The sequence below is a fragment of the Acomys russatus genome, chromosome 21 (assembly GCF_903995435.1).
Source record: "Acomys russatus chromosome 21, mAcoRus1.1, whole genome shotgun sequence".
Lineage (NCBI taxonomy): Eukaryota > Metazoa > Chordata > Mammalia > Rodentia > Muridae > Acomys > Acomys russatus.
In genome coordinates, this window is record NC_067157.1 from 982146 (window position 1) to 1008084 (window position 25939).

Here is a 25939-nt window from a genome sequence, read left to right on the forward strand (position 1 = left end):
TGCAGAGCAGGCTAAGAGTATGACAAAAGATCAGAGTTTAGATCCAAGTTGAAGGCTTACAGCCTCCTGAACCACAGATTTCAAAGGATCACATGAGGGTTTGTTGTTTGTTTTTTTTTTGGCCTCAAAATGTCCTCCAGACCCACATTTATATACCCACAAACAGATATAAATACAGTCAACAAAATTATTAGAAAAAAAAATCAATCTGCAACTTAAATAACAAAGCAAATTAAACATATATACTACCCCTCTCATTATAAAAAAAAATATAAAAATATGGGCTGAGGAAACTCAGTGATAAGAGCCCTTACATAGAATATGGAAGGCAATGAGCTCAGTCCCCAGCAACACACACACACACACACACACACACACACACACACACACACACACACACACACACACACACACAAAACAAGCATGGACTATATATTTAAAAAGTGGAGCATCAGGTAGAATACAAAATTATAAATGTAAAGTGTGTCAAAGCTCAGCAATACTTCTAAGAAGCAAGGCTTTAAGAAAAGTAGAGCATTATGAGAGTAGTACACATTCTTGACTCACCAAATTAATAAATACTGTTTGCGATTTAAGACTTAATTATAAGAAAGAGAGCATTAAGTCTATTACAAGAAAATACAGAAACAGAGTTTGTGAACTTAGGATAAAATTAGGATTTCAAGGAAAACACAATAAAAAAACCAAACAAACAAAATTCAAAACAAAAACCAGTTAATGTTTTAAAATCTAAGTCTACGTCTGAACAAGATGAAGAGGACACTTAATATTTCTCTTGCCTATTGTAACAAAAGCACTGAGCAAGGTACATAGAACATAACCCAGCAGACAAGGAAAACTAGAAATAAGGAAGAATGCTGCAAACACCAGGACACCAGAAAAGACATGGAATGAACTTTTTCTCTCCTTTTAAACCTAGACTGCAGAAGCTCAGAATGTGAGTGGATGTGGTACTCATTCCCAAGACAGGAGCAACACTAAGCACGTCAGCACCAATGGGACAACCCTCTACTGCAAAAGGCTGAGGAAGCAGCCTCACACATTAGTCTCTAAGACAGCAAGTCAAACATACAGAGAGGAAGAGCACCCGTTCCTCAATCTCTAAGTACTGACACTAAAACTGAGGGTCTGAGTATCTGTAGGGAGCCATGCCAAATTCTGCCATGTTAGAAATCCCGTGCTTAGGCTGCACGGGACAAATCGAACCAGGGTTCACCTGAAAGAGGGAGTGGGGATTGCAAGTAGGGTACAGAGACGTGAGAGATATGAGTCAAGTCCGGAAATTTCTGATCAAGACTCTCTTTAATGTGGACAAGTAAAGATATATATAGGAAGGTCAATAGGATCTATTCTAATCCCACTCTCCCTAGCCCCCAGACAAGAACACAATGGTCTGAGTAGCTCCTGTAAGAACTTCCCATTTCTCTGAGTAGCTCCCTGTAAGAACTTCATTGATCCTCTGGGTGGTTCCCAGTAGGTACTTCCCTACTTCTTTCAAAGGTAAATAGTCCAAGGATAGCCTAGAACACAAGACCTCCTCCGGCAAAGGTTAGCAACTCGAGGTCACAGCATGCAGCCTAAGCACTGGATTTCTAACACGGCAGAATTTGGCATGGCTACCCACAAGAATCTGTGTGGAGTCCCTGACTACTGAGCAATCTGGGAAGTAATAGGTAGCAAAATATAAATAGGGACCAGAAACTGAAATCCAGTACAAACAAAAAGAAATGCTTATCAGGGGCAGGAAGAGTATGGACTCAATTGAGAAGAGACCTAATGAAAATGCTGCGAAGAATGACAAAAGGGAAGAAGAGGACATGCTCAGTGCTGAAGCGACTTGATGGGCTTGGGTGGCCGGGTGGCTGGGGTTCCCCTTTCTGAGGACTATCGGATAACAACAAAATAAAACGAGAAACAAATAACAAAACAATCTCAGAAATATACACAAATACTTGCAGACAACACAGAAATCAGGGATAAAATTTAAAAGTTCCTAGAATCAAATGATGAGCGCATACAGCACAATATACCACGTTCTCTGGAATACTACAAGGAGGGCTCTAAGAGGAACTGTCTTATTGTATATTATATAAAATACTATGAGAAAATTTTATAAAGTACTGAAAAAAAGTCACTATCAAGTAGATAAGGAGTATCCTAAACTTGAAAATAAGAAAGCAAGATGTTCCTACAGGGAATACAAAACCATGTTTAAAATATCAAAGAATCCCTGATTTCTTTCTCAGCCCATTTATCATTTGTATATAGGAGGTGTGAAGATTTTTTTGAGTTAATCTTGTACACAGCCACTTTGCTGGTGGTGTTTATCTGGTATAAAGTTGCCTTGAAGAATTTTTGGATACCATTATGTATACTATCATTACACCTGCAAATGGTGATACCTTTGACTTAATCCTCTTTTAGTTGTCTTATTGCCCTACCTACAACTTGAAGTATTATATTGACTAGAATAGAAAGAGTGGGCAGCCTTGTCTTGTTTCTGATTTTAAAGAAATTATTTTGAGTTTCTCTCCATTTAATTTATGTTGGCCACTGGCTTGCTGTAAATTGCCTATACTATGTTTAGATATGTCCCTTGTATCCCTGATCTTCCAAGACTTTTAACATGAAGGACTGCCTGAATTTTGCCAAAAAAGCTTTTTCAGCATCTAATGAGATGATCATGTGGTTTCTGACTTTCAGTTTCTTTGTATGGTAGATTACACTGGCATTTTTTTATATGCTGAAACATCCCTGCATCTCTGGTTGAAGCCTATTTGATCATGGTGGATGATCTTTTTGATGTGTTCTTGGATTCAGTTTATTAAGTATTTTTGTATCAATGTTCATGACAATTCTTTTTCTTTAATTTTCTTTAATTTTTAATTTTAATTTCTTTAATTTAATTTTCTTTAATTTTCTTTTTCTTTAATTTTCTTAATTCTTTTTCTTTGCTGAGTTTTTGTGTGGTTTGGGTATCAGGGTGACTATGGCCTCATAAGATACATTCGGCAATGCGTCTTCTATTTATATTTTGTAAAATAGTTTGAATATTGGCAGTAGCTATTATTTGAAAGTATGGTAGAATTTTGCACTAAAACAACTTAGCCTGGGCTTCTTTTAGTTTGGAGACTTTTAATGACTGCTTCTATTTCCTTGTTGGTTGTAGGTCTATTTAAACTGTTTACCTGATTTTGATTGAACTTTGCTAAGCAGTAATCTATCAAGATAATTGTCCATTTCCTTAGGTTTTCCAATTTTGTAGAGAACATTTTTTAAAATTTTTAAATTTTATTTTACAATTCTTTATTAAACATTTTTTACATATACATTTATATTATTACATTTATATATAATAAACTACCTAGAGAAAGAAGAACCGTGATACAATCAGGAATTATATAAATGTTACAGTCTTAGTGTTTTGGCTATTTGTATTTGACAGCCTAGAAGAAAGCATCTTTCCTATCTTGGTGTATCTAAAATTCTGAATGTAGATCAATCTACATCACATCTTGTCATAAACTTAAAACATCTATCTAGACCTAAAAGCATCTTAACCCCTAAACAACTAAGCTTCCTTGTAAACCTACGCTACCTGTTCTTCAACTCCATCAGAGACTTGAGAAGGAATAAACTTGACTACCTGAATATGCCGGGAGTGCAGGTTAGTAGCTTTCCAAATGAGAAGATGACAGAGACAGTTTTCTACCTGAATAATCATCCAAACCCATTATAATATATATAATAAAATAATATATATGCCAAAAAGATACAAAGAAATAAAAAAAAATTTTTCAAAATATATTCTTGGTCTAACTGGATATTTGCATGTAGAAGAATGGAAATAGATTTTATCTATCACCCTGCACAAAACTCAAGTGCAGGGGATCAAAGACCTCAACACAAAATCTGACACACTGAACGTGATAGAAGAGAAAGTGTGGATTGCTTTGAACACATCAGCGTAGGGATCAACTTCCTAAACAGAACACCAATAGAACAGGCACTAAGGCTGGCCAACTAATAAAATGGACCTCATAAAACAAAAATAGCATCTGTAAAGCAAATAGTCAATAGCACAAAACAGTAGTCTACAGAATGGGAAATGGTTTTAGCAATTCCACATCTGACAGAGGGCTAATTTCATAAATATATAAGGAATTAAGAAATTTGATATCAACACCACACAACACAACTAAAAATGGGATACAGATATAAACAAGAATTTCCAACAGAAGAATCTCAAAATGTCCACTTAAAGAAAATTTCACATCCTTACCAATCAGGGAAATAAAAATCAAAACTACGCTGAGATTCTATCTCACACCTGTCGGAATGGCTAAGCACAAAAACACATGTAATAGCTCTTGCTTGTCAGGATGTTAAAGCAAGGGGAACATTGCTGATGGAGATGATGCAAGCTTGTATAGCTTACACTGAAAATCAGTATGGCAGTGTCTCAGAAAACTGGGAACAGATATATCTCAAGATCCAGCTATACAACTTCTGGCATATACCCAAAGGACAGTCCATCCTACTACAAGGACAGTACCTCAGTTATATTCATAGCAGCTGGAGTATTGCACAGCTAATTAAAACAAACAAACAAACAAACAAACAAGAACCATGACATCTATAGGCAAATGGATGGTACTAGGAAAAAAATCATTCTGAGTAAGGTAACCAAGACCCAGAAAGACAAACAGGATATGTACTTACTTACAAATGGATATGAGCTGTTAAATAAAGGATAACCATGCCACAGTCTACAGACCCAGAGAAGCTAAATACAAGGAGGACTCAAGGGAAGATGCATGAGCTTCCCTGGCAAGAGGAAATAGAATACATATTGAGGTGGGATGGGGCAGGTGTGGGAGAAGAACAGGAGGGATCATATGAGGAAAGGGAGGAGGGACATAATACTGAGAGGCCTATCAGTCATGAGTGAGAAAATTATTGCAATAGAAACTGACAGGAATCTACAACAGTAACCCTAGTAACCAAGCATGCAGAGCTTAAATGTGGCCATCCCCTACAACCAGGCAGATTTCCATCGGAAGGACTGGGACACCAACCCAGCCACACAACTATCAATACAAATCACACAAGTACAGATTAGAAAAAACTGGACTTTTATTAACTCCAAACTGTATTTAGCTGAAATTTAATTTTCCATCTTCATAATGTATTCAAAAAACTTGGATATCCACAGAAATAGGTTGCAGGGTCTGCCAGCACTTCAGTGAGCTGTAGTCATAGCTAGGGATGCCAGAATACATCAGACCATAAAGTGATAGTTTAACAACATATGTTTATTTTTCACAGTTGGAGAACAGTCAAGATCAAGGTGCCAACAACTCAACTAAATCCTAATTTTCAGACTTGCTAAATAGTGGACTTCTCACTGTATGTACTTGTGGCCTTCTCTGATGGGTGAAAAAAGAAAAAAAGTGATCTAGGTAATTTCTTCATCTAAAGGCATTAATTTCGTCACGACAGTCTTACCTTTCTGACCTAACCTTAACCTAATCAACTCCTGAAAGATCCACTTCGAAATAGCATTACATTGTGGTCTAGGGCTTTAAATTATGAATCTGGGAGGAAGGGAATGCGTAAATATTTAATCTATAAGTGCAACTTGATTTAAAAAACGGACTCTAATAGGTGAGATGATTAAGAAAAAAACCATCCTGATTACAGTAGAGCAAAAAAAAAAAAAAAAAAAAGAAAAAGAAAAAAAGAAAAGAAAAAAATCATAAAGGAAGTAAGTCATACAAAGATAAAAGTAGAGACTACAGTATGTATGTGTTCTAGCCAGAAAGGCCAACTACTAGCAGCCATGAGAAGCTAGGAGATACAGGCAACATATTCTCTTATAGCTCCAGAAGAAATCAATTCTCAAACAACACCTTTCTAGGGAATTAATATTCTGTTCTTCTACAACACCAACAATTTTGTGGTAGTTTTTTCATGACAGAAAACTCTAGAAAACTTACTTTCTAATTATATTTAATTCAATATCCATATAATGTTAAAACTTGTCTCCTTTAATATCCTTTAAATTTCTAAAATGTTCCAATAATTTCTGATCATCACTATTTTCTTTTTTAAAAACAGTATTAACCTTCCCTCCTTATGTATTGTAACTATCAATATTAACCTTGCTATAGCCTCAAATATATTTTTCCTACTATATCATAATACACAATCTTTAAAGTAGAAACTAAATATTGAAGACCTTTAGTATTCATTTTACATAATATGTACCTACATACAGTAGGTTCATTAATAAATTCTCATTTGAAAAGATAAAATGTCTTTTGAAAAGATAAAAGCTATCCTTAACAAATAGGCTAAAAGTCTAGTGTGATTACTCAAGATCTCTGTAGTGATTCCTCTTAACATTCAACTACAATCTTAGCCATACTCTCATTTCCTAATGGAAAAACTGCCAAGAGACATTAACTCTATGAATGGAAATAACATTCAAAATATGGTAAGAATTACAAAAGAATGTTATTAAAGGACTACATTAAAATTGTTATAAGAGCAGACATGATCAGAAATAAGTTTACTATTTATGTTTGTATTATGTGCACATTATTTCTTAAAGTTCAGTTGTATAACATTTTTATAACCTTAAAAATAAACATCATAAAATGATGTGGATGAGCAACATACCTGAGTTCTCAAAATTTCACTTTTTGACAACTGCATATCTCCAGTCAGTTCTTTCACAACGATGCCCAATGGCTCTAGACGTTTGCTGAAGTAATTTGTCATTTCAGCTGCCAAGGCTTTCATCGGAGCAACATACACAATCTGTACCAAACAACACTGGCTTGATGAATGAGCAAAAACTACAAACACCATTTATTTCACAGTAGCCAATACAAATCACAACTTATTGTGAAATATGATTCTAGTTGCTTCCTGTGAAAAAGGTTAATGATGATCTATGGGAAGTGGCTATCTCTGCTGGAACAGCGTGTGGTTACTTAAGTAAATACTGTCCTTAAATAAGAGACAGTAGAATTTGTTTACACTGACTCATTACTCAGAAAGTAGGTTCTGCTTCAAATCTAACATATCTTCATGCTTTCCCAAAGAGTAATGGGATTTTCAAAACAGAAATAGGGACTACCTTTATAGCGATTAAGTCAATCAAGCAGCATTCTTTATATGACTTCTACTATAATAAATATTCAAGAATTCCCAAGTTTTATAGTATGGAAAGCTTATTTTAACTTATAAGTTAAACAGTCTATAAAAAATAGTCTGATTTGTAATCTCCTACCTTAAACTCATTCTTTTTAATAACACCTTGTTGAAAGTGTTGGCGGATTTCATGTAAGACTGTAAGCATCGCAATATTGGTCTTCCCAGCTCCAGTAGGGGCACAGATCAGCATATTCTCGTTGGTATTGTAGGCTGTCTCAAATACTATAGACTGGATTCTGTTTGAGTCTCTTCATTCCTTTAAAAACCAACTGTCCATCTAAATAAGAGAGGTACATGACTCAATGTAAATGAAATGTAAATGACTCCTCAAGTTCTGAATATAAACATTAAATCTCTATGATTAAAATCATAAGACTTTTTTACCAGGAGACTATGAGAGAGAATGGATGGTTGTAAGAACGTTATACTATGTAACCAAAGCTCATTTTATCCTCACAATCATTTGCCTCTGCCTCACAGGTGCTGGGATAACAACTGCAGGGATAACATGTATAACACTGCCCTCAAAAGATTTTCTTCAGTTTGTCAGTTCATCCTGTATGTATACACAGTCAAGAAAGTATCACAACTATAGCTCAGTTATAATTGGAAAATTACCACACACTGAATATGAAAATATGATTCCAAACTTAAATATATACTTATCTTTCCCCAAGCACAAACAACGCAAATATGTAAATATAAAATAAAAATAAATCTTTCAAAGTTTCAAATCATTTGCCACTCATATCATGAGAGTCTAAACTGAAGTTAAACCAGGTCGGGCATATACATGTAAGCCTAGCACTACAGAGGGTGAAGTGGGAGAACCTTAAGTACAAGGACAGTGAGTGTACAGTGAAGCTCCTCTTCAAGAAACCTTAGAAAACAAAACAAAACAGGAAGCCACCTGGAGATAGAAGTAAATAGGAATTCCTATTCAATTATTCAGAATGGTTTTTAATAGTTTTATGATTTAAGAACAAACCTTAGAAGGCAACAAATTGTTTGAAAAGAGAGATCATATCTCACATAGTTTATACTACAGCGTGTAAAAGTTATAAGGACTTTAATGTTATTTAATATTCTTCTTTAATACTCAAAATCATTCCATATTGTACCATGATTACATCTCTTTAGTTAAAGGTGACAGAGGACACAGGCACAGTCTGCTAGAAGTTCCAGGCAATAAACTGGAAAGAGTTGGATGGCAAGAACAAAAGAGGTGGAACATGCTAGATTTCTTTTACATTTTAATTTATATTTTTTTACTTTTTTTTTTTTTTGATAATATTCATATTACATCTCAATTGTTAGCCCATCCCTTGTATCCTCCTATTCCTCCCTCTCACTTTCACCCTATTCCCCTCCCCTCTGACTGTGACTGAGGGGGACCTCCTCTCCCTGTATATGATCCTAGGGTATCAACTTTCTTCTTGGTAGCCTGCTATCCTTCCTCTGAGTGCCACCAGGCCTCCCTATCCAGGGGACGTGGTCAAATATGGGGCACCAGAGTTCATGTGAAAGTCAGTCCCCACTTTCCACTTAAATGTGGAGAGTGTCCTGTCCATTGGCTGGATCTGGGTAAGGGTGTGATACTTACTGCACATACCGTCCTTGGCTGGTGCCATAGTTTGAGCAGAACCCCTGGGCCCAGATCTGCCTATCAGTGTTCTTCTTGTAGGTTTCTAGGACCCTCTAGATCCTTCTATTTCCCTAATCTCCCATACGTCTCTCACCTAGAGTCCCAATAGCACGCACTCACCTCTATCCCACTTTCCTGGTAAATGAAGACTTTCATGGGACATGTCCCTTGGGCTATAGTCCAGAAATAAGTGAGTTATACCATTTGAGTCTTTCTGCTTCTGGGTTAACTCATTATGATCATTTCTAGTTCAATCCATTTGTCCACAAATTTCGGAAATTCCTTGTTTTTAATAACATATAATGGCAAACCTATCAGAATTACACCCGACTTCTCAGCAGAGATCATAAAAGCCAAAAGGGCCTGGACAGAGATCCTACAAACCCTAAGAGACCACAGATGCCAGGCCAGGCTACTATATCCAGCAAATTTTTCAGTAACCATTGATGGAGAAAACAAGATATTCCATGACAAAAACAAATTCAAACAATACCTATCCACAAACCTGACTTTATAGAAATTAATAGAAGGAAAACTCCACCCCAAAGGGACAAGCTACAACCAACACTACACAGGAAATAGATAACTACACCATCGCAAGAACACAACCACATAATCTCCATATGGTAACCAACATCAAAATTAAGGGTCTTAACAATCACTGGTCATTAATATCTCTCAACACCAATGGACTAAATTCTCCAATAAAAAGACAACAGACTAACTGAATGGATGTATAAACAAGATCCAACATTCTTCTGCATCCAAGAAACACATCTCAGCCACAGGATAAAGATGCTAGTTTTAATAACAAGTCAAAAAGGGAACTTTACACAGTTTCAGAAGTTCATTCAGAGTCAATCCCAGAAGTGTGGCTTGATTCTTGGTTCAAAGTACTCTGCTCCCAGAGAGGGATAGCACCAATAATAGTACAGGAACCACAGCTCAGGAAAGAGAAATAAAAAGGCTGTACTGTACGTTCAATAACAATTTAAGGCACAAAACTGGGGCTGGAAAGAATCAGCAGTTAAGAGCATACATTGCTCTTGTAGAGTACTAGAGTTCTGCTGAGTACTCATGTCAGTTGGCTCACCATGTTATGTCACTTGAACCCCAAAAGATGGACAAGGACACACACACACACACACACACAATATGGATATCTATCTATCTATCTATCTATCTATCTATCTATCTATCTATCTATCTATCTATATCCATATCTACTTGGAGATAATAGAAATAAATGTTTAAAAAAAAACCAAAGATCAAAACTAAATGAAAGAGAGAGGAGAGCATACAGAAAGTTTGTGGCAGTAGCACTGACAGAAGGAGAAGACATGTAGGAGCACCAGCTCTTCTCAGCACTTTCCCTGAGCAGCAGTATAGTGGATTTTTACAAAGACCCAGAGCAAGTAGTATGGGTCTATCTGTTGGAACCTGGAAACCTGAACTCAGAGCTGCATAGTATTCAGCAAGGGAGAAACCTACTGAAGTCAGAGTCAGTCTCTGCATAGGAATAAAGACTCATGTTCTAAGTGGTGTGCCAGATAGTAAGAAAGGCTGTCTGGGGTTGGAGTCAACTAACATTAATCCCAAGAATTCTGAATATAAACTATTCAAACAGGATTTGAAAACTAAATGGCAATTCATAAATAACAGATTAGTGGAGAAATCAAATGCATATTAGTAAGAATTCTTAAGTACAGGAAAGGAAAATTCAATGTCAGAAACAGTGGACTTTTAAAAGGTGATATTTTAAGAGAAAATTTCTGTATTTGAAACCAACATTGATATCAAATAAAAGACTATTTTATCTTGTTGCCCAAAGAAATCTAGAAAATCAAAACACAACAACAGATGCTATAAAAATTTGTAATTGGAAAAGGCTGATTGAAAGGCAGAGAGATCCGATGTCATCATCAAGGAAAAAGGAAGCATCATTACAGATAGAAGAATGACAAAAAACACTATGTTCCCTCTATGGAAATAAATAATGAACTGTGCCTGAGCAAACTGATGAAGAAAAAAATGAGTTATTTCAAGAATGAGAAAAGCAGAATCACTATAGATGCTGAAGATGCTAGACAGATGGTGGAAAGCATCATGAGCATCCTACAAAAATAAATTATATGGCATATATGAACTGGGCACGAGCAAACTGGAAAACTGTCGTGGTGTGTGTGTGTGTATGTCTGTCTGTCTGTCTGTCTCTCTCTCTCTCTCTCTCTGTGTGTGTGTGTGTGTGTGTGTGTGTGTGTGTGTAAAACAACAAAAGGAAAAGAGGCAGGGATTTGAGAAAGAGCAAAGGATGGAAATATGTAGGACAGTATCTAGTGGAAGGAAAGGGAAGCTGAAATGATGTAATTATCTCAAAATTTAACAAAACATTTTTAAAAACTGATATCAAATAAAACACCTATGATTTTAAGAGACTGTTAAGAATTTATGAGAGAGCCAAAACATATAAAGTATTTGTATACAGAGTAATGAATTTTCTAGTTAAAGTAACAAAATAAGAAGTTAATTTTAAAACAAACAAAAGATTTTAAAATTCCTTTTACCAAGAAAAATAGATGACACACACAGAGACGTATACACAGACACAGACAGTGTCACCAAATACTGGGAAATTGAAATAGTCTCCTTAGATTAATGTCCATGAGCAGTATGCTATGACTGGATTACAAATCTAATTATCTCACATTCTAGCTCAAAAACTTTCAACGTTGGTTTGTGGTGATATTTCAGTCAGTAAAACAAATGCCTCAGAATCATTACAACTGGAGTTAATTCTTAACATAAGGTAATGGTAACATAAACTTGCAACCACCGTATGAGGAGGCAGAAACAGGCATATCCATGTGGCTTGCTGTTCAGTCTACTGGGTGAGCTCCAGGCCAGTAAATGGCCCCAGTATAAATAAAATAAAATGCAGTGCCTCTACATGCACACAAAGGCATACACACTGCCATATACATAAGCACATGCACATGCAGGCATACATATTTCACGTATATCCTAGCACACGCAGAAACAAATACCACCTCCAAAGAAAGGAAAATCTTTCAAAGTTTTTAAACAATGTTTTATCTATATATTATTTACAGTAGATATGACCCTTCAAGATTGTTGTTTGGCCTGGGTCCCACCACCTGTGAGTTGGTCCTAGTTCCACATCCTGTGGGCTGGTCCAGGAGCTCCTTGCTTTCAAATGGACAAGGTCAAAGGTACCAAGGTCTTGTTTCTTGCTCAGGGGAAGTACAGAGCACTCAGGATGAGGCCTGAGGCAGGGGTGCTAGGCCAAATTCCCAGCCTCTCCGGGGGAGGTGGAAAATGAGGTTTCCATGGAGTGTTACAAAATAGGCCTTTTAGAATGAGAGTTCTGGTATCAGAAGGCAGGAGACTCGGGAGCCCCACAAGCTTGTGATGATACCAAAAGTGTCACAGCTCCTTGTTTGAGCTGCTGAGTTAAGCACAGCAGAGGAATCAGGCATATGTTCAAAACCTGCTGGCAGGTCCAGTGAGAACCAGGCCCAGCAGTGCTTCAAGGGGGTGAGGGGAGGTTGGGAGTGGTGTTCAGCACAGAGCCAGTAGTTAGCAATGGAGCAGGTGCCAGAAACTGCAAAGGCAGTTCTGCCAACACTGCCAGGAGTCCATCTCAATAAATGGAGTTTCAGACTATCATAGTGGAGGAACTGTGAGCATGACAGAGAGCCTGAGCAAGCCAGCCAACCTTTATTTATAAACCTTGGGCAGTAGGGAGGGGTTCTGAGGGTGAAAGTATCTGATTCACTATGGCTAAGGGTGCCAAGATACTTAATCTACATACAGTGATAGAGTACTTCACTTACATGCAGTAACATAGGCCCTATCACAAGAAGGAAAAACAGTATGTAATTATTCTATGTGTGACGGTTTCTAGGTATGATTAAAGATCATTTGCTATAGGCTAGGATCTCCTCAGCATAGTGTGGAGGACCTCTAGGAATTCCCTGTGCTTGAACAAGTTCCTTATCAGGAAAGGGTTGGGCCTGTAATCTTCCTTGAGGGCTATGTGACATTCCTTACAAAATCTGGGGTTACTGGATCCAGTGGAGTGTGAACCCTGCTGAGAAAAGGGAGTTCATCTTCATAGACTGAGCACAAAATGGCTATGCAGAGAATTCATACTTCAACCTAATCCAGCAAAGTACTAAATATCAATGCTTGAAGATATTTTTCAAGACAAAATATAGTACAGAGTACAAAACCCTGAATCTGTTAGGTCTCACTTTCTCACCATTTTTTTTTCCACTTTATTCAGATTACATCTCAATTGTTAGCCTCCTGCTTGTCTCCTCCCATTCCTCCCTCCCTCCTTTAACCTATTTCCCTCTCATATGTCTGTGACAGAAGGGGACCTCCTCCCCCATCATACGGTCACAGCCTATCAAGTCTCATCCTGGTAGCCTTCCTATTCTTTCTGAGTGCCACCAGGCCTCCCCACCAAGGGGAAGTGGTCAAATAAGGGGCACCAGAGTTCATGTCAGAGTCAGCCCCCACTCTCCACACAACTGTGGAGAATGTCCTGTCCCTTGACTAGGTCAGAGTAGTAGTTCAACATTTACTGCATGTATTGTCTTTGGTTGGTGCAGTAGTTTGAGCAGAACCCCCAGGGTCCAGATCCGTCCATCATGATGTTCTTCTTGTAGGTTTCTAGGACCTTCTGGGTCCTTCTATTTCCCCATTCTCCCATACTTCTCTCACCTAGAGTCCCAGTACGAGGTCCCTGCATCTATCCCAATCTCCTGGTAAGTGAAGACTTTCAGGGGATATCCCTCACCATTTCTTCATACCTTTTCAATGCATAAAAAGCCTTTCCCAACCCTTGGAAGCTCTACATTATCATTCAAGCTCAAGCTCAAGGGTGATCTCTGATGTCCTTTAGTTCCCTAAGTAATTACCATTTATTTCTTTACAATCCACCATATTTCAAAAGATTTAAGGAAGACCTACTTTTTCAGCACCCAGATGTTCAATATATATTACATATATATTATCATTAAAACCTCTAACCATAAATACTGAGATAATTTCTTTATGTCTATCTGGCCCACTGGATTGAATCCAGTGATTTTATTTTATTGCTCCTTGTATTACTGGGTAGCCTATTGTGTCAGGAACATAGTTTACTCAATATATTTTTATTGAAACATTTTTATGCTTGCTACTAGCAAAAGCAGTTTAATTAAATGAAGGGGGTGCCTTAAAAAGATATGAAGCACATATATAACATCCACCAAAAAAGCAACCTGAATCTATAATGTGAAGCACCCTGGAAAGGAAATGTTATAGAACCTTCAATAAGAAGCATAGGTTGGAGGATGGGGTGATGGCTCAGTAGTTAAGGGCGGCACTGGTGGCTCTTCCAGAGGACCTAGGTTCAATCCCCAGCACCCTCATGGCAGCTAACAATTACCTATAACTATAGTTCCAATGGATTTGTCACCCTCCCTGCCTTCATGGGCACTGCACACATGTGGTAAATAAGCATCTACACACACAAACATCTATCCGTACATGTAAAATAAAAGTAAATAGATCTTAGAAAGAAAAGAAAGAAATTTACATTTGTGCAACTGAAAGTTAAAGAATAAACTAAAGCACCAGAAAAAGTGGCCTATGGACCAGTTACCAATCCTGAGGTTAATTAGTATTTTTCTTAATTCAAAAATTATTACCAATTAGATACAAATATGAACACACCAAGGGAGGTCAAGGGAGGGTACTAGATGAGGAAGAGTTTGGGAAGGGGAGAGAGTACAGGAAAGAGATCTGAAATTTGGGGACAGGGGTTAGGTGAGCTAAAAACCTAGGACAATGGAAACTCCCAGGAATCTGTGAGGGTGACCCTAGCCAAGACTCCTAGCAATTGGGGATATGCAGTCTGAATCAGTCATCGTCCAGTGGAGGGACTCGGACAACAACCCAGCCGTAAAACATTAGATCCTAAATGTCTCCTGCAAACAAGATGAGTATAGGTAAAGATGGAACAGTAATTGACAGAATAAATAACCATTTGTTGGCCCAGCTTGAGAGCCATGCCATGAAAGAGAGACCACCCATGACACTATTAATGATAATCTGATCTACTTTCAGAAAGGTGCCTAACTTAACTGTTATCTGAGAGGCTTTGCCCAGCCAACTGATGGATACACATGCAGAGACCCGCAACCAAACATTAGGTGGAGCTCAGGGAATTCCATGGAAGAGAATGAAGGAATGAATGCACCAAAGAGGTCAAGGATACCACATGAAAACCACAACTAACCTGGGACATAGAGGCTCACAGAAACTGAACCACCAGAGACCTAGGGATGGAGCTAGGCCCTCTGCAAATATGCATTTGTGCAGTTTGCTCTTCATGAGGGACTCCTAACAACAGGAAGAGGAGCTGTCTCTGAATTTGTTGCCTTCCTTTTGTTCCCTTTCCTCTACCTTGGCTGCCTTGTGCAGCTACACTAGAAGATGCTGCCTAGCCCTACTGCAACTTGACAAGCCAAGTTGACCTCTCTTTTTCTGAGCCTTTTCTTAGGAGAAAGGAAGGATGGGAGGATGCAGGGATGGAGGGCAGAGGGAGGAACTCCAAAGAGAAAGAGGGAGCAAGATCAGATCAGGATAAATAAATTAATTAAAAAAAAACTATAAAAAGTTAGGTTACGGGCTGAGAAGATGGCTAAGATAGAAGTGCCTGCTGCATAAGCATTAGTTTAGACACCCAGAAACCTCATTTAAAAAAAAAGAAATGGCACAGCAGCACAAGTCTGTTGTCTAGCTTGTGCATTTGAGGACAGAGGGATCTCACGAGCTCACTATCCAGCCAGATTCAGTGGAAGACCCCATCTCAAAAAGTAAGGTAGACAGTGATAGAAAAAGACATTAACATCCATCTCTGGCCTCCACAGTCACATGCAATCATGCAAGCATTTTCACTCATGTGTATATGCACATACACATGAACACATATATGCAAAATTTGCTAAATGACCAAAATGAACACAAAATAAACATATGTAATGCAAAGGCATATGTGAATCTGTTTCGAGTACAAAGAAAGCTTTATACTCCAATAGCCTACTTCTTAGCCAACCCGTTATCTATATTCCTCTTCCTTCTTTCTTTCTTTCTATTTTTTTCTTTTTTTGTTTTTTTCAAGACAGGGTTTCTGTGTGTGGCCTTGGCTGTCCTGAACTCAGTTTGTAGACCAGACAGGGCTCAAACTCACAGTGACCCACCTGCCTCTGCCTCCTTGAGTGCTGATATTAAAGGTGTGCGCCACCACACCTGCCTGCTATCTATATTCTTAACTGGATTGACCAATTACAAATTCCATACTCAAAAGAACCTATCACACAAAAAGTTCACCTTACCTCATCTAAGTCTTGGATATAAACTGGCTTTTCCTCAAACCCAACTGGCATTGGCTCACTGTAGGGGATCCTCACTTCTTCATACAGCTTGGTATTCTCTCTCTGGATACCTTCCGGCAAAATCATCTATAAGTACAAAAAATAAAATTCCAGTAAGAAAAATTAAAGTCTACTGCTCTCATAAAATTTTAAGTTAAATTAGAGAAAAAGACAAAATGTTACTGGCTTTATAACATAGTACTAGCAAATAAATCCAGCTAATTTAAAGAAAATAAATCTAAATAAAAGAAAAATAAACATAAACCATCTCCTTAAACATTCAGTAGTCAACTGTCTCCTAGGATATATAGATGTAATTTGTTGAACTTAAGAGTACATACCAGCTATACAGTATTCTTGAGGACAAAAGTACTGTCATAACCAAAATAATATATAATATAGTCAGTGATACAATAACTCACCAATACAAATTGAAACAATAAAAAAAAAGTTAAATATGTTTTGAATTTGGAATATATTTCAGGAACTTAAGATATACTACAATATCCCATTTTTTTCCTACTATTTTAACATATAACTTAACATATTGTATCCACTAGTAATATATTCAAGGACACAAGGAAAAATCTATGCTAGCATTTGCTCAGAAAATACCTGTTTCCAAAAGTGGTTATATTACTAGGACATACCTTGGCACCAGCAATGAATGCTGATGTCTCTCGGGCCTCAGCCTGGGAATCATAAACATGAGGATAACGAATTTTTTCAACCTCTTTCTCTCTCTGCCTGCCCAAAATTGGAGCACTTCTAGCATTCAGAAGTGCCTGTTCTCTGTAATAAATAAATAAATAAGAGGACACATTTGACATTTTTAAAAATTAAGCCATATACAAATTAAAGGCCATTATAATTGCTATTTCAAGTAATCCTTTAAAAAAAAAAAGAACTTTAACTACAAATGGAAGATATTAGCCACTAAGAAGTTTCAGGGTAAATAATAGGCTTTGAGTATATTTCCAATTGCTACTTCTATACAGTAGTCAGTAAGGCTGACCTAATTTTTTTTTTCATTTATTTTCACACCATAAAGATGTATAAGTGATAAATACCACTTTTTCAATGTTTAAATATATAAATCAGTAGTTCTCAATCTTCCTAATGAGGTGACCCTTTAATACAGTCCCTCCTTTGTTGTCATGACCCCAACCGTAAAATTATTTCACTGCTAGTACATAACAATAATTTTGGTATTGTTATGGATTGTAATTTAAGTTTTGTTTTTGTTTTTGTTTTTTGTTTTTTGTTTTGGAGATAAAGGTTTGCCAAAAAGATGACAACCCACAGGTTGAGAGTTGCAAATTTAACTGACCACAAAACTCATATTTATTTTTCTACTTACAAATTATATTAAAATAAAGTATCATTAAATTGAAAAAGTAAACAGATGCTAAACTATATCCATGTGGCCATTATGTAATATATACTGAAAAGTATAAAAAAAAACAACCTAGACAAGCCCATCTCTGCAAATAAAGTGTCTCACATGAACACAATCAAGACTTATTCTAATTAAAGAGTGACTTTTATTTCACCAAAGAGAATCAAGTTGTAAGAGAATCACCAAATTACTTAAAAGCTAAAGAATGACAGGTAAAACTACACCACTTGTATGATTTCAGCATATGATGTTTACTACCTCTGTATCCGGAGTTCCTTAGGATCAAAAGACAAAATTCCTTCTCCAGAAACTTCCCCATCTTCTCCTGCCTTTTTTTCTCTTCTAGCATTTTTTTTTTCTTCGCGGCGATATTGTTTCATTAACTGCTTTTCTTGTTCAGACTGAATAGTAACTTGACATCCATAATTCGGCTTTGCATTCTCTCCTAAAATTTTTTTACAACTATCTGTGAAGTAATTAAAAAATATAATGAATTATAAATAGCAGACATGACTTGACCTTCATGAAAACCATTTTGCCACTCCAAACACATAACAGAATCCAATTTTCTAACAACTTCTTTTTTTATAGCTGGTTTACTCAATTACATGTTTAAGGGTAGTCTTAAAAAAATAGTATCTATATAATATTGCATAGTATGGAAAAGCAAGCAAAATACTATAACAATACTAGGATCATATAATTTGAAGTAGCATCATGAATGCAAAATTTAAATTTCATAGTTTTAAAATAATTTGTTCAAATTATTTAAAATATATAATTATGAATTTCAGTTGCCATTACCATTATTATGATAAAGTAACAATCTGTTAAATATTAAATACAACTTTCCTCTAAGAAATTAACCTTGTTATACTTGTTATTCACTTACTACTTTTCATAGCTTAGAACATTTCCACAGAGAATGGTAAAGCAACAGTACTGTCCACCTTCTTATAAAAATGGAGCAGACACAGATCAACCAAAACTCACTGCTTAGGAAGTATGAATTGGGTTTGTGTGTAGGCACCTCAATATTCAGGCTGTTTTGCCGAAAGGATTGCTTTCTGTGTTTAAACTCTTTCCAAGTATATACAGTCCTAAAGGAGCTAAAAGAACTGTCACTAAAAGGAATCAAAGTCAATAGGCATTTATAGTATTGAGGAATCAGCACAACTAGGCTAGGTAGACAATGCCAAATGAGATTTGGTCCATACTCTGAACAGAGCACAGGCACAAGTTATTTTATCAAAAGGCAAAATTCAAGGCAGACCAGGAAGGTGTTAAACAAATCACCAAGAAGGAAAAACATACTTCAAATCCATTCCTACTCAAATCTTGAAATTTCTCTGGCAATACATCCTTACATGATAAAAAGGAAGCATTTAATTTCCAATCACATGAAATAAACTCCTATAATGTTGCTTTATCAGCATTAGAAAGGACCATGTTTCAAAAGTATAAAAAAGAATTTCATTTATAATAAGGTGAAACTGTATGGCTATTACCAAAATACTTTACTATTTATCTTATATGCCAGACTTACTATGTAACAGAATTTATAATTAACTTTCAATGTCAAAAAAATCCATATTCTTGAAGCTTTCACATGTACTGAGAATTTTTTAAAAAGTAAAACTGACTGCAACATCAACAAATCAGCAATATAGATATGAAAAAGAATATTTCAAGAACATGAATAATGCCATCCTCTTATGAGAGACAACTGCTAAAACACTTTGAAATGTAAAAACATACATTAGATAGTATAAGAAATGTTATGTACTAGTGTAACTAATATTTTGTGAGAAATAGATAGCAACAAAACACTGCTATACATACTGATCATCCAAAAGTAAAAACAAATTCATAAGAAAATATATGTCACTCACTGAAAATTTTTTAAAGTCTCAATCAACAACCCTGTAAAACTAAGCATAGTAAATAACAACAATGATTTTTTTTTTTTAAAGTCAGTTTTAGATTAAATACATGGTATTTCTTTTTTGGTTATGCTATCTGTGATGACTCACAAGCAGAGACAAAATAACTGTAATAGCAACTGTTAGATAAAATGTATTGAAGAATAAAGTAGAAATTTATGTTCTTATAAAACCTAATTACTCCAGAAAAGCCTGGTATAATATTCAAATGATAGCATATACTAATTTAATTTGCATTTTAGATATATCTTTTCTAAGTTTTAAAAATTTTCACATAATATATTATATTCTTTGCCTTCCCCTATCTCCTCCCATATACCTCCTTATACCAACTTCACATTCTTTCTCTCTGTCTCTTAAGGGAGGGGAACTTCCTACCAGGATGTAAATTATATAAATTAATTAATGAAAAAAATTAATAGAAGTATGAATAGTTTTTAAAAAAGTAGTAACAAAATCAAGCACTAAAGGGCAAATTTAATTCGCAATTACCCTCATGATAGAGCCCTGTCTCTGCTTAGGCACCTAACATTTCCTTGTTAAAAGACTGGAGATAGATTAGGGTAGATGTTTATCTTGATTTTAAAAAATCAAATTCATTAAGACACTAGAAATTCTAAATGAAAGTAAGCCATTCTACCTATATGGTGATTTTTATAAAACAAACAGACAAACAAAAAGTTAATATGGTTAATAATTTTCTTGGTTAAAAAAACTTTAATAATGAAAAGGTGTAATTTGGTACTTAAGAGAATTCTGAAGTATCATTAAATGTATAACGTATTAAGCTATAGAAATGAATGTTAACTGTAGTGAAGTAGGGTAAGAGATCTTTTCTTCAAAATATTTCCATAACCTATTAAAACATTTTTAAGAAAAAAATACTTATTTATTTGTATATGGGTTGTGTGTGTATGCATATGTGTGTATGTGTATGTGTGTGTGTGTGTGTATGTTTGTGTGAAAAGACAATTTGTAGAAGTCACTTTTCTCCTTCTACCACATGACCCAGAAAATCAACTCAAGTTGCTGGAAAACATATTTACTGCTAAGATATTCACTGGCCCAACCCATTAAAAATTTTTAAGGAAAATAATCTCTCATTCAGTATAAAACAAAAGCCTACTTAAAAAAGAAACCTTTAAGAATATGCAAGTTCAAATATGAGGCATCAGAGTACGTGTGAAAGTCAAACCCCACTCTCCACTCAACTGTGGAGAATGTTCTGTCCATTGGCTAGATTTGGGTAGTGCCCCCTGGAGGAGGAGACCTGGTGGCACTAAGAGGAAGGACAGCAGGTTACCAAGAAGAGACTTGATACCCTATGAGCATATACAGGGGGAGGAAGTCCCCCTCAGTCACAGTCATAGGGGAGGGGAATAAGGGGAAAATGGGAGGGAGGGAAGAATGGGAGGATACAAGGGATGGGATAACCACTGAGATGTAACAATAATAAACTAATAAAAATTTTTTTAAAAAGGGGAAAAAAGAATATGCAAGTTAAAGTTTTTTATTTAAGTAAACAAATTTGTAAGAACATAGCTATTCATAAATAGCAACATTAACAATAAACGAATATAGAATAAAAGTAAGAGCTATTTGAAAAGAGTAGAAAACATTTCAGGTCATACTAATGGCTCAAATATACTTTATGCAATTTAAATTTAATCTTTGTTGGCTGGTAATATAACTCTGTGATAGAATTCTTGCTGAACATGTGTGAGGTCCTAAGTTCAATTTCCTACACTGAAAAATAAATTAATATTTAATGTTGATTTAAAAGTATATCGTTTCTGTTATCATTATAGAATAAAATATGGAAAATGAGAATAAAACATGAGCATAAATGGGAGTGCTAACTCATCTTTATGTTGATACATTAGAGCTTTTAAAAACTGTAAGCCATATGTATCTTGATAGTAACATTTAGAATACTAACTAAGAAAACACAAACTTTTCAGAATTTGCAAAATTACAGGACTGGACGAAAAACTTATTCCATAATTTATGATAAAAAAACTAACAGTTTACAAACAAACAAGATTTACCTGCTCATAAACCAGCGTGTCTACCACAGCACTTTGTGGGAGGAATCCCTGTGGAGCAGGGCAGTGTAGAGCAAGCTGTTTCAAGTATTTGAAGAGCTCAGAGCCCCATAAAACACCACAAGACCAAATTGCTAATTTCCAACATGCAAGTTCTAACAATCTTTTTTTTTTTTTTTTTACATTTCAATAATTTTATTAAAAGGTATATTCCTTAGTTCCAAACACAACGGCAGTTGGTTAAGTTACTTCTGGTTATTTAAAATCCACACTTCCAAAATTGAAACACTTCGGCCTTCTGAAAGAACTGAAACGTTATCAGTGATCCATGGTTTATAAGGGTTAATTTTTCAGTGGTATTTATTCATTACATGTGAAAATGGCTAGAGCTACTGTGGGTGGACTAAGGCCTCACAGTGTACCAAAGAGCTGCCTACAATTTAACAGTGTAGATCTTACACTCACGGCCAGCATAGAGAATCCAAACACTACCTTGGTGGTCTTATAATTATGAAGGTGACTCCTTGACTTCCTTTAAGACAAGGGAATTTTTGCAGATATATTGTCTTTCTTTTAAAACAACATTCTACATTAGAAGCAGTGGCAGTTTTATTTTAAAAAGAAAAACTCCAAAATACAAAAAACAGTCCAGAGTTAAACTTTTGGCATGCTTTATCAAGACTGAACTAAGTTTAGTGCAAAAAAAAAAAAAAAAACCCTAAATTTTCAGTGATAACTCATCTAGTTACTAATACAGTAGGAAAATTTTTCATCAATGAGACTATATTGAAGCAGAAGATATGTAGAAATTTTCTTTTTACTATGGATAAAAACCACCTATTCTCTAGAAAAAAACCCTGAAAGTAACAAATTTTCAAAAGCTGTGAGATCTGCTTTATATAGATCAATTACAAACTTAAATTAATTCTCTTCCAGCAGTAAAAACTCCAATTCTGAATTCTAAATTAGCTATGAATTGGTTATGGGTACCAAGAAAACATTTACTGCTTAAAATATTACTCCTTATAATGCCTTAGAAGTGCATTTGTGAGCTGTTGGTTTTGAGGTAAACCTTATAATAATTTAAGTTTTAAGGTTTACATTACGTAGTTTACCATTTTCAATGCCATTTAAATATACACTTAACCAATTTATACTTATAAACTGATGTTAAAATGAAGATTCACAGTTTTATTTCACATTTATGTTCTTCAGCTTTTGATATGAATGTTTTGTGGGAGAATTCAAATATAAGCATAAAATTCAATTCTACCAATCCCAGAATCAGTTTTCCCAACCCTGAGACCACCACACTAACCTGATGATAGGCTCAGGCTTCATAGCTTAAATCTTGGACTAATGGGAACTCACAGACAGAGCTGCAGAAAAAGACTTCAAGAAACAGGTTTTTTGTTGTTGTTGTTATTGGGTTTTTTGTTTTTTGGGTTGTTTTTGTTTTGTTTTTCTTTCTTTTCGTTTTTTTTTTTTTTGTATTTTCTTTTTTTTTTAACACATTTTTATTGAAAGATAAAATAATTCATATTACATCTCATTTTCTATCCATCCCATACATCCTCCCATTCCTCCCTACCTCCCACTCTCACCCCAATCCCCCTTCCCTATGACTGTGACCAAGGGGGACCTCCTCCCCCTGAGTATGGTGCTAGGGTATCAAGTCTCTTCTTGGTAATCTGCTATCCTTCCTCCGAGTGCCATTGGGCCTCCCCAACAAAGGGACATGGCCAAATATGGGGCACCAGAGATCCTGTGAAAGTCAGTCCCCTGTCTCCACTTAACTGTGGAGAATGTTCTGTCCCTTGGTTAGATCTGGGTAGGGGTTTGATGATGGTTGCTTGTTTTGTCCTTGGTTGGTGCCTTTGATCAAGCAGAACCCCTGGGCTCAGATCCACCCATCATAATGTTCCTCTTGTAGGTTTCTAGGACCCTCTGGATCCACTTACTTCCCTATCCCCTATATTTTTCTCACCTAGAGTCTCAATAGGATGTTCTCACCTCTATCCCACTTTCCTGGTAGGTGCAGATTTTGATGGGACCTGCCCCTTGGGCTAGTGTCCAGTTATAAGTGAGTATATACCATTTGAGTCTTTCTGCTTCTGGGTTAGCTCACTCATTATGATCATTTCTAGTTCAATCCATTTGTCCACAAATTTCGGGAATTCCTTGTTTTTAATAGCTGAGTAGTATTCCATAGTATATATGTACCACAGTTTCTTTATCCACTCTTCTACTGATGAACACTTAGGCTGTTTCCATGTTCTGGCTATTATGAATAAGGCTGCTATGAACATGGTTGAACAAATTTTCTTGTTGTGTGCTGGAGCATCTTCTGGGTATATTCCAAGGAGAGCAATAGCTGGGTCTTGAACTGCTGCTACAATCCTACTGCTTAAGCAAACAGCAAAAATCCAACTTAACAAAAACCTGCATAAATATTGTTAGCTGCTAAAGGTGAACTTGTGATATCTAAGATGATGACTATATATTTATTGCAGGTAAGAGAGCATATAAACGTCAGAGAAGAATTGCTGAGAAGAGCAAATTTCTAAAACTCTTAATGCAACTCCAGTCTTCTAAGAACATTTAGGAGGATTAGAGAAATTTCATAAATAATTATGGATTTAAATCAAAGCTGTTTTTATCATGCCTTTTCAGTGCCATTACCAAAAAGAAAAAATAAATAAATAAAAGGTAAGCAAAGAGAGGTCAACATACATAGAAGTTAAAAAGTATATAATTTCTTATGCTCATGACTTTTGAAAATCCCAATTAATTAGGCTAACAAGGTAGATTAGACTAAAAGTGTCAAGAAATTTCATTTTCATTTTTTGAAACCTGAGTCTTACAGACCCATGTTGTGATATCTCAGGTAGTTTTTATTTTACTATTTTGTTGGTAGGGGGTGGGGTGGGGTGGGGTCTTAAAGTATATGGTATTCCAGGTGTTGCACTGTCTAAGTATGGTAGTTATATAGCAGTTGTGAAGGTAACTGTCAGTGTTCTTACTTGTACACATGAGAGTTTATAGGATGTTACCATGAAGTATACAATTTCCTGTTGTTGCTAAGTAAAGGTTTAAATGATGTTATTGATATCTCTTCTCCCTTTTTCTCTCTTCTCTCTCTGTGTGTGTGTGTGTGTAAAACAAACAACAGAACAAAATGCTAATGAGTGGTGGTTCCACATAAGTACAAGTCAAGTATTTGCTGTGTTATAATTCTACCTTTACCAGATCTGAAAAGGTTCAAAATAAAAAGTTGAAGAAAAACTATAATACTCCTGAATACACAATAAGTAATATTTGTATGCAGTCTTTTAAAAAATGGCCATATTATTTTATATATCACAAAAAATGCTATGCCCAAACACTAATACACGATCGCATGTGTGTCACATATTTGTTTCATGTTCTAACATGTCTCAATTTTACATAAAACATTGGTATCATTAATATTACAAACCAAAGGACATAAAAAGCACAATTACATTTAAAATTTAGTAAACCAATAAATCATTCATTTTAAACTTTTTATTTATTGTTGAATTTCATAGAGCTATAAAGAAACATGGTTGTATTTAGTTCTCATTTCTCTCCTCTAACCTCCCCAATAGCCTCCCAAACACACCCCACTCCAAACTTCTATGTTTTTCAGATAACTAAGTCCAGTTAGGACTGCCCTATGAGCATGGATTTTTCTTTTAAGTTACAATCACTACCACACTCTTACCTTGAAGAACCTGAAACTTATGATCGCTTGAGGAATTAAGAAATCGATCTACAATTGTAATTCTGTTCTGGAGGAGTTTCTCAATCAGATCAAGTCCTTCGGGTCCCAGCAATTCAAACAGCTTTAAGAGAAAAGAACAAAATAAACATTTACACATTAACACCTCATGTAGCAAAATAAGGAGATCAAACTAATCATATGTAGTACATAAGATTTAAGAAAGGAGTCAACTTGTAAAAGAAAATTCTATCCCTACAATGGTAAGGAACATCCAGTACCTTTGTAAAGACTACTTGTGAGTATAAAATTAAAGATCATAATTCTGTTTTTAAAAACAATTATCATTTGAAGATATAACTACATGACATGAAAAAATTATTATTCTGGTAAAATAAAATAAAATTCTTGGATTTATTTTACTTGTAAATATTTTTTCTGTTTTTTACAAAGACTAGGTTACTAGCTA

The 25939-nt window shown here is 35.7% G+C and overlaps 1 protein-coding gene across 1 annotated transcript in view; it reads right to left on the bottom strand.

The window, feature by feature from the left end:
* Ascc3 (activating signal cointegrator 1 complex subunit 3) overlaps positions 1 to 25939 on the bottom strand; it is a 282919-nt gene that overhangs the window by 218551 nt on the left and 38429 nt on the right. Inside the window, 7 exon segments of the mRNA XM_051164237.1 lie at positions 6702 to 6846; positions 7322 to 7486; positions 7488 to 7522; positions 16287 to 16428; positions 16992 to 17133; positions 17999 to 18206; positions 25474 to 25594. Coding sequence (XP_051020194.1) covers positions 6702 to 6846; positions 7322 to 7486; positions 7488 to 7522; positions 16287 to 16428; positions 16992 to 17133; positions 17999 to 18206; positions 25474 to 25594 — 958 coding nt within the window.